At 43.9% G+C, this 9,622-nt stretch overlaps 1 protein-coding gene across 1 annotated transcript; it reads left to right on the forward strand.

Moving 5' to 3' along the window:
* The first annotated feature begins 559 nt into the window (after window positions 1-559).
* Window positions 560-7,920, forward strand: LOC115599164 (interleukin-9 receptor-like). The gene is made up of 8 exons (XM_030459913.1): window positions 560-638; window positions 1,010-1,118; window positions 3,860-4,053; window positions 4,734-4,870; window positions 5,207-5,381; window positions 5,607-5,721; window positions 6,261-6,345; window positions 6,839-7,920. Exons 1-8 carry the CDS (start codon window positions 560-562, stop codon window positions 7,385-7,387), a joined length of 1,443 nt encoding a protein of 480 aa, XP_030315773.1. The 3' UTR covers window positions 7,388-7,920.
* The last annotated feature ends 1,702 nt before the right edge of the window (window positions 7,921-9,622 follow it).

The raw sequence follows: 9,622 nt of genomic DNA on the forward strand, positions 1-9,622 counted from the left end.
TCGCTCAGCTAAAATCAGTTAATGGTAACACTTCCTTTTGACAACCCCCACTCTGAAGAAGTCCTGCAGCAAACAGGATATTTACCAAAAAAACCCCAAAACAAACCAGAAATGGTGAAATGGAGATGAGAAAGATTACTTTTGATCAGCTTCTGAAATACTGTAACAATTTTACTATTTGATGCAGAAAAGGGACACCATAAGTGGGCATATTTACAGGAAAGAGAATGATATGTGGATGCTGCTCCCTAGTTTTGTGAGATCTGGGACTGGAAAGATGCTCTTGGTCATAAGCAATGCCAAAAAATGCAGGAAGAAGGAAAGCTGGAACACCTTCCTGATCATGATCAAATGTCAGGGATTAAAGGCTTCCTTTCAGGGAGCTGATGCTTTAGATTACTGCCATGAGGAGAACAGTTTCTGTAGAAGAAACTCTACATCTGAGTTGGTGCCCTGTCAGATGGAGTCTGACCATACACCTAAGCTTCAACCTGCTGGTACAAATACTGGCAAAACTACCTCTAACAATTGTTCTGTTTTTAGATAGATACTGTCTGGCATGGGAGGACATGTATGGCAGCTGGGCCTCCAGCTGTGTGTTATTGCTGTGCTGCTCTTTGGTGAAGGAAGAGGGAGAGGTAAGAGGAGGTCCGGAGTAGATCCAGCGTGGGAAGAGAGGCATGTACATGTGCTCCTTTTTGGTTCACAGACCCCCTAGAGTACGTAACAGAAGATTTTGTGGCTGCCCTTTCCCGGGCCCCAGGAGCTGATACAGCTGGCTGGGGAACTGCTGGGCAGCAGAAAAACCACAGCCACTGCACCAGGTCCCTGCCCTGACATCTTATACTCATCTCATGCAGAGAAGTGCGCTGCAAGAGGGGGAGAACCTCATGAGGGAGGATAGATGAGGTGCCAGTAGAGGAAGCACTAGAAACTAATGAGTCTGATGTACCGAGCCAGGCCTCATCAGGTGTCACATGAATGCAGCTCTGGTCTCCTTCCTCTGCAGAATTCCCTGGCAGCCTGAGCTGCCTCAATAACTACGTGACTACTGTCAGCTGCACGTGGGCAACAGAGGAGCCTGTGGGCGATGGACCTTTCTACCTGCATTTCACCAAGTAAGAGCTGCAAAGCCAGAGGTGCCAGTGTCAGCCCCAGTCCTGGCATGGACAGGACAGTGCCAGGGAGCAGAAGGGGCAGCCTCAGACTGTGCTGTCCCCACAGCAGGAGACCTGTGGCACAGCCACCTCTGCTGCCCCAGCACGCCAGACCGGGGCTGCTGCAGAAGCTGCTCCCTTTGCACCCTTCTGTGGGTCCATGGCCTTGGGGGTTCCAGCACACACAGCTCCGTGATGTCCTGCCGGCTCAGGGCAGTCCATCTGCCCGTCCAGTGTCCCCTTGGGCAGGGCCCTGAGTGCAGACCCTACCCATCCCAGCCTCTGCTCCCCATGGCCTAAGGACCTTCAGAGCCCATGAAGATTCCTAATTAATTTCTAATTGCTTCTCAGTTTGTTGCATAGAACTAAACCCATGTGGTTCAATCCAAATTAGTTCATATATATATATATGTATGTGAACAATATATATACCAAAGGATTTTGAAAGTCTGGTGAGTTATAAGCTTTAATGACAGTTTTAGAATATTATGTGAATAGCTTTTCCTCTAACAGAAGAAATCAGGTGAGTAGTTTGCTAGGCAATATGTTAATAAGCATTGTGACATGTTAATTTGAGATGAATGTGTGTAGATTATGTTATAATGTTGTTTTGACTACCAATAACTGCTGAACTAATACATGAGGGTAAGCCACTCTGACATGTATTCTAGCCTCATATATTCTGCTAATGTTAAGTAAAAAATGGTCTAACTCTTAATGATACTGGTTTTTAAATCTATGGAAAAATGCCAAGCTGACAAGCTGTGGTATCCTACTTTATTGTGGGGTCACATGCAACATTAAAAAAATCACTGATCAATTGCTACATCAGATAGTTTAATAATAGAGGACCGTTCTTTGGAGCTTACTCCCCAAGATTATGTTTTCTGTCATCCTGTTATGCTGTGCTGAAGCTTGTGAATAGTGAAAGAAACCCCACCAAACAACAAACCAACCGTAGACATGTTTTCCTGTCAATACTGGTGAAGCAATTAAAATGCATTTATGGTAATGCGCGCAGCATTGGCAATAAGCAGAAAAAGCTTGAAACTATTGTCCAGCAAGAAATCTATGATATAATTGCCTTTACAGAAAACTGGTGGGATGCATCCCACGACTGGAGTGCTGTAATGGCTACAGGCTCTTCAGAAGGAATGGGCATGGAAGGAGGGGGGGGGGGTGAGGCCCTGTATATTGTAGAAGATCTCGACTGACTTGACCAGGTTAATGATGGTCTTGATGGGGTTGAATGCTTATGGATAAGAATCAGGAGGAACATAAATAAGGCAGATATCATGGTAGGGGTCTGTTACAGACAACCCAACCAGGGTGAGGAGGTTGATGAAGTATTCTGTAAACAGCTGCGAAGGCTTCAGATTCGCTTCCCCTTGTTCTTGTGGGAGACTTCAACTTATCAGATGTCTGCTGGTAATATAATACTGCAGAGAGGAAGCAGTTCTGGAGATTCTTGAAGTGTGTGGAACACAACTTCCTAACAGAGCTGGTGACTGAGCCAACTAGGAAAAGCTCACTGCTAGATCTCATTGTACAAGGTTAACAAGGCCAAGTGCCAGGTCTTGCACCCCATGGGGAGCTACAGACTTGGAGAAGTGTGGTGAGAGAGCTGTAAGTTGGAAAGGGACCTGGGGATATTGGTTGACAGTCAACTTAATATATTGAGTCAGCAGTGTGAGCAGGTGGCCGAGAAGGCCAATGGCATCCTGGCTTTTGTTAGGAACTCAGTGGCCAGTAGGAACAGGGAGGTGATCATCCCTCTGTACTCAGCTCTGGGGAGGCTGCATCTTGAGTTCTGTGTTCAGTCTGGGCACCTCACTATAAGAGGGACAGAGAAGTGCTGGAGCATGTCCAGAGAAGGACAACAAAGCTCAGGAAGGGCCTGGGACACAAGTCCTGTGAGGAGCTGAGGGAGCTGGGGGTGCTCGGTCTGGAGAAGAGGAGATGAGAGGAGACCTTATTGCTCTCTTGACTTACCTCAAGGGAGGTTGGAGCAAGGAGGGAAACAGCCTCTGCTCCTGAGTCAACTGTGATAGGACCAGAGAGAATGGATGGAAGCTGTGCCAGGGGAGGTTTAGGATGGATATTAGGAAATGTTTTTTCCCTGAGAGGGTTGTCAGGCACTGGAATGGCCCAGGACAGTGATGGATTCACCACCTCTGGAGGCATTTAAAAGGCATTTGGAGCTGGTCCTTAAGGACATGGTTTAGTAGTTAGATTATGGTGTTGGTCAAAGGTTGGACTGGATGAGCTTGGAGGTCTCTTCCAACCTAACACATTCTGTGATACTGGTTTGTTTGTAGTAAAAGAGGCTTCAACGTACAACTTCATTAGCTCTGTGCTGTGCACTTTGTAACCAGCTGTATGCTCACTCCTAACTCCCTACACCAGCTGCTTTCCTGCAGAAGCACTTTAGAGGCCTCTCACCTTCAGAGGGAGCAGGGGCAGGCAGCTGGCTCTGTGCAGCTGCTGGAAGATTTGGTGCTCTGAGAAGTGAGGTTATGAAGGCCTCTCATTCCTCCCTCTTCAGTCCTGCTTTTGCATTTCTTTCTATTCTGTTTGCACTAAAAAGGTCTGTGTTTTTCCAGAATGTAGTGCTGTGCTAAGCTGCCACACATCTTTTATAAACTGAAAAGCACTTAATCATATGACTTAAAAAGAAACTTTCAGCCCTTTTATTCTTCTAGCCTCTGGTCAAAGGGCCACAACGCCAGCTGCAATCTGAATGCCAGAGAGGGAATGCAGAATCAGTACCACTGCACAATCCATTTAGCCAGCCAGATCTTGGAAGCTGATGGTTACAGAGTCTCTCTCCAAGGCAACTTCTTTGGATGTAATTACACATATATTACCTTTCCAGAGTACAATCCCCGCAACCACAGTAAGTATGGACCAGGGTAGCTGTGGCCTGAGGCCCTGCCCAGCAGGTTTGGGGGAGAAGCCTGACACACACGGCAAGAAAGGATGTCTCAAAGACAGCAAGTGAAAATAATGGAAACAAGCCAGGGCAACCATCACCCACAAATGCACTACATGGGCTTCATCAATAAGAATGCAGTCCCAGTGTGTTTCCATTATGATTTTTCCAGTACTTCAGAGAGTTCTGGCTCTGGAGAGCCTTCAAGTAAACTCATTTGCATTTTCTTGTGCCATGGATTGATATATAGTTGAGGGTTTTTTGGGTGTGTTTTGTTTTGTTTTCCTAAGTAATGAAGTAATGAGAAATCAAAGTCATGGATCTGCTTCAATGTCCCATGGCCTGGTACTTCAGATAACAGCTCTAGTATTCAAAATCTCAGAGCTTGTATACATTAGTGGTATGCTAAAAGGACAGAATGTGACATCGAGAGTGGTTCTTCACTTGCAGGACTACCCCCAGCAGCTATTTAATTATCATTAATTTATGTCAGTTCTGACCTGCCCTGTAAGCTAATTTGGTCTAATGCTGGTCCTAGTATCACTCTGTAGACCCATCTTTATCTTCCAAGACTTTAGCCACACATCTCTCTGTTAGTGTTCATGTCTCAAATACTGTGAAAAAACCTACCTCTCTATTTGCAGTAAAACTTGACCCACCTTTGAACATCCAGAGCAACGTCACTGCCAGCAAGTGTCAGATATGGTGGAGTGTACCTTGGTACCTCACTGAAATTCTTCAATACGAGTTGCAGTATAAGGAGTACAGCATGTCCTGGGAGGTAACTGGATGAGGCACACACTGACACTACCTTGCTCTTTGGGTGCAACGGCCTTGCCACTCAGCTCAGGGACTTCTGGCAGCTGACTCTTTTAAGCTGGCCTTCTGATTTCCCACATCAAAGCTGAAAGATTTTGTATAAAACATCAGTACTGAAGATCAATATGTCTTCCCCTGAGCCCTCTGTTCAGTAGTCATCCATTATCATGCAGACCCTCTTCTTGCATCCGAGAAAAGACAATTTATAAAAGTGAGATGAAAAAAAAAAAAAAAAGTATTTAAAGGACCATCTCTTTGCCCAGCCTTGTTAACAGAAAATCTTTGTAATACTTTGCAGGCTGCATTGAACAAGACAGTGCCCAGTTCACTGCCACAGATAGAAATTGAAGCTACAGAGCTTCGCAGAGGCATTGCTTACGTTGCACGAGTTCGCTGCAAAGTTTCTGAGGATGAGGATTCCTACCATAGCCAGTGGAGTGAGTGGAGCCAGAAAACAGTGTTTCAAAGAGAAGGTATACAGAATGTTGTTTTTAACCATAATTCAATTTTACCTTTAAAAAAAAAAGATACCTTGTAACATGAAGCTTTTCAAAATAGAAATAGCTTTCTTCATGTTTTCATAGCCAAATTCCTTTCCTTGAGGCCTTTAGTAGCCTCTTTCATTTGAATTTCTTGGTTATTTCTATCCTGACTTCCAGAATTTTTATCAATTATTATTGTGCTGATTCTTTTCCTAGGTGAACCAAAACTATCTGAAAACATGCTAAATAAGAGGACTCTGCAATTTTTGTTTATTCCTCTGAGTTTTGGGACTCTACTGTATATATTTTGGAACTGCAAGATTTCCTCAAGGTACGTTAAAGGTTTTTATTTAAGTTCCCCTTGATCTTTATATCCCTTTTGCTTTCTGTTTCTGCTGCACAGACACAATAATTTTCAAAACCTCATTTGACAAATTCAAACCAGTGGAAATTTATTAATTTTCATGTAGATAAATTAAAAGTGAAAGTACACACCAATCCAGAAAGGTGTGAAGGATAAAAGGAATGAAACTAAAACTCTCAGTTCCGGAAAAATTTGTTTAGCAGTAAGATACTAAGCAAATGTATAAATAGCTCCATGCTTATAATGAGTAATAGACTAGTATTGAGTGTGTGGCATGAAACTGTCCTCAGGAACTTTTAAGGCTGCTTCAGGGAAGAAACATTAAATGAATGCACAGGAAGCAGATAAACAATTGCATGAGATGTCAGAAACCATGTGAAATGGACCTCTTGTGCAGTCTTTCTAACCTAAGTGTGAGGTGTTCATTTAATCCATGTGCTATATCATTGAGACAGAATACAGAAATATTGCCTTTTTTTAATTTAAGTGTTGTTTTCTCACTTCAGGGCAAAAAGGCTCTCCTGCTTTAACATTCCCACACCGGCTGCTTTCTTTCAGCCACTCTACAATTTTCACAATGGGAATTTTAAGGTAAGAAATAAATTTAATATCTTTCTTATGACCCTCAGTTTAAGGGGGGAGAATTTTTTTTTTTTCTGGGATCAATCATTTTCGCTCCTGAATAGCATTCCTGGCATGGTTTAAGTTTTCCTGGGAGATTATAGTTTCTCAGTTTCTTGCCTTCACATATGAGCAACACCACCAATGCTAGCATCCAGATTCCCTCTCCTTAGAAACGTAAACCCTTCCAATCATCACTCGCTTTCCCTGCTGAATGTGAAGGGTGTACCCTGCCTTGGCAAAGCTAAAGCAACACAAGCAGTTTGTAGTATATTCTGGAGGTAAATTATTGAAAATTTATTGTAAAATCCAGTGAAAACAGCAGCTAGGCTCCCTACCCTTTTGCCCAGTAGATTTGCACTAGACATTGGGATTATTGCGCCAAAGCCACATAGCAAGAACTGTTATTTTGCAAATTCCAACTCTAAGCCAAATGTCCTGAACTTATTGATCCTTTCATTAGGACTGGGTTGGACCTAACATGGCTTGTATCCAACTCAGAAGAGAAGAGGCTAGCAACTCAAACCAAGTGACTGCAGATGGAATTTTTGATATAAACACCCAAGAATTGATTTCCCAGATCTCCTTGAAACCTATAGAAAGCACAAATCTGGTTGGTGCAGAAGAAAACTTTGTATTTGCCCCAGGTTCAAGCCAGCAGGATGTCCCCAGCAGGTATTTAAGACCAGAAGAGGTAGGAGTAAGATTGGGACTGTTGTTTGCACAAAACCATGCTGATGATACAGCTGGTCAGAAAATATCTGAAATAATTAAAGCCAATCTTGAGAGCCCTGGCATGGGAAGGAGTTATCCCTCTGACCCACAGCACGGAAAGGATGATTTCCTTATGCTTCAGGAATCTTTGGAGATAGCAAATTTGTCCTTCAGCAGTAGTGACTACTGTACCTTGTGTGATAATGATACCATGGGAGGTTTGATTCCTGCTGAACTACTGATGCTCTCCAACTTCAGTCTTGTTAAACATCAGAATGATCAGAGTGACCTTCCCTGAGGAATACTGCCTGCAAAAATATTTGTCTTGTCCTCTCATCTTCAAACACTGTCTTCCCAAGTGGCTTAAATGGTGACTGTGCAGAAAATTACAAATGTACCATTTCTAGGTAAATCTTCAATATTTGTACTTCAAAAGAAAATTGTATCCAACTCCTCTGGCTAGCAAATACTAGCCCACAGGCATGACAAGGCCTGACTCCAGCAGCATCTGCTGTTTCAGGAGGCAGGCAACCATGCCCTTCCCTAATTTAACCTCCTCAAAGCAGCAGAAGTCCATCAACCCCTTAATCTAAGGAAGCAGCATCAGACCTGCTATTTTTTCCTTAGGAGGAACTAGTGGAATTGTGTGCCTCTCCCTGGCCTGCAAGATGATGCTTTCCAAATTTCCTTGTGAGACAACAGCTCTGCACTGCTCTCAGTAGATAGGTCTTTCCTCACTGCAAATCAGGTTAACTCAACCTTTACTCTATCCTGAACATTAGCACCTGCTAGACTGAGAAGCAGCAACATTTGTGGTGTGAAGAACCATGATTTAAACTCAACATAATTTTAAAACTGTGTACAATTCTTCATAAAACCATGACAATTCTTGCTAAAGAGGGTAATTTTGTGTCTTAATGTGATAATGAGGACTTCAAGTGGTGTCTGATTTAATCAGAATTTATAATAGCACTATTTAAAGGCAGTGGGCCTTGTTCTTTAATATACTGAATGGCTGTACCTTTTATTTTGCAGTAACTAAGCCCCATGTACTACTTTGATTTTGGCACAAATTTTTTGTCAAGTTTAAGTGCCTGGGCTGATCTAACAGAAAAAGGTGAATAGCAAGAACTAACACTTTGTGATTATTCAGAAGTAAATAAATCAGAGGAATTAATGCAAACTTCAATTTTTTTAGAATTTAGTGTCAGAGAGCCTTAGAAAGAACTTTAGTTTAGAAAATGGCTGACTGTATGAATTCTTAGTAAAAGTTGTTTGACAACATCATAGAAGTAGAAAAGGTAAGACCTGAATGCTGGTTTGCAGACCAAAGCACTAAAGCCACTGCTGCTGGACCAACAGAAAAGGGGATAAGAAAACTCCTGAGTGAAGCTGTACTTCACAGCTCATGGAGCTAAAGACAATGAGCACAGTGAGCTATGCTATGGTGAACAGCATGTGAGCACCAGTATAGTTCTGCTAGTGCCCACCTGTACTGCTGGTGGAGTACTGGTGTTCCCAGTAATGAGTGACAGAAGCTGTATCTCCATCAGACATTCTCTTTAGTCATTTGCATGCTCATTTCAAGAGGAATGAGAAGATTAGACTGAGTTTCTAAGCAGTAAAGGCATTGCCACACCAACACAAAACAAAAATCACAAATCCTGTGCTGCAGAAGTCTTTATCACCAGAGGCCTTTCCAGGCAAGTGAAGCCCCTTGAGTGTCCCAGCAAGCCTCAGCAGTGTGTGCTATTTCTCAGAGCCACCCACATCTTCACCCATCTAGCCAGTAAAACCACCAAAACATAGAAATATTCTGTTTAATCTTCAGTAGTTTAATCTGATCTTCAGATCTGTTCCTGCTGGAGGCACAATTCTCAAGACACAGGTGCTGATCAAGTACAGAGATCTAAACTACCAGTTCTAAAGCACAAACTGCTGCAAATATTCAACAACACATATTTATATTCTGGGGATAATATTTGGAAAATAGGGGATGTTCTTTTTGTGCTAGGAAGGGAATGAAAATGCAGAGGGGGGTTTGTTTGCCTCTCTCGATGGATTGCTGCTCTCCTTGTATGGACTGCTGGGGACTTCTGGGCGTGATGCGCTCAGATGTCGATCAGCTGGAAAGAACCGGGCAGAGGCCGAGACTTTGGGTATACAGTCCGGAAGAGTGAAGTTGTATTTAAACAAAGCCCTGGACACATTCACATTGTTTGCTACAGTGCCATGCACAAACACCCCAGCCCTGCCTCACCCAGGCCCCGCGCTCAGCTCTGGGTCGGGCCTGTGCCTCCCTCCCTTGGGGGAGTGCGCAGCGACCCGGTGCCGGGGAGCGCCCGGTAAGGAGAGCTGCCTGTCGGGGCCACGGGCGCAGAAGCCCATGTGTTTCTCAGAGGGTCCGGCTTGTTGTTGTCAGCGGTACGGTGACACACGGCAGGGACACACGGTACCGGAACCGACACCGCAAACCCCTCCCGCCCCGCTGCCCCCAGCGAAGCCCTCACGCGCCGAGGGGCGGGGCTGCAGC

The sequence above is a fragment of the Calypte anna genome, chromosome 14, assembly GCF_003957555.1.
Source record: "Calypte anna isolate BGI_N300 chromosome 14, bCalAnn1_v1.p, whole genome shotgun sequence".
Taxonomy (NCBI): domain Eukaryota; kingdom Metazoa; phylum Chordata; class Aves; order Apodiformes; family Trochilidae; genus Calypte; species Calypte anna.

What these genes read in the sequence shown, in the direction of transcription:
- LOC115599164 (XM_030459913.1), top strand. Translation starts at nt 560, where the DNA reads ATGGGAGGACATGTATGGCAGCTGGGCCTCCAGCTGTGTGTTATTGCT. An exon ending in TGGTGAAGGAAGAGGGAGAG is followed by an intron (nt 639 to 1,009) that starts GTAAGAGGAGGT and finishes CTTCCTCTGCAG; the next exon opens with AATTCCCTGGCAGCCTGAGC. An exon ending in TTCACAATGGGAATTTTAAG is followed by an intron (nt 6,346 to 6,838) that starts GTAAGAAATAAA and finishes TCCTTTCATTAG; the next exon opens with GACTGGGTTGGACCTAACAT.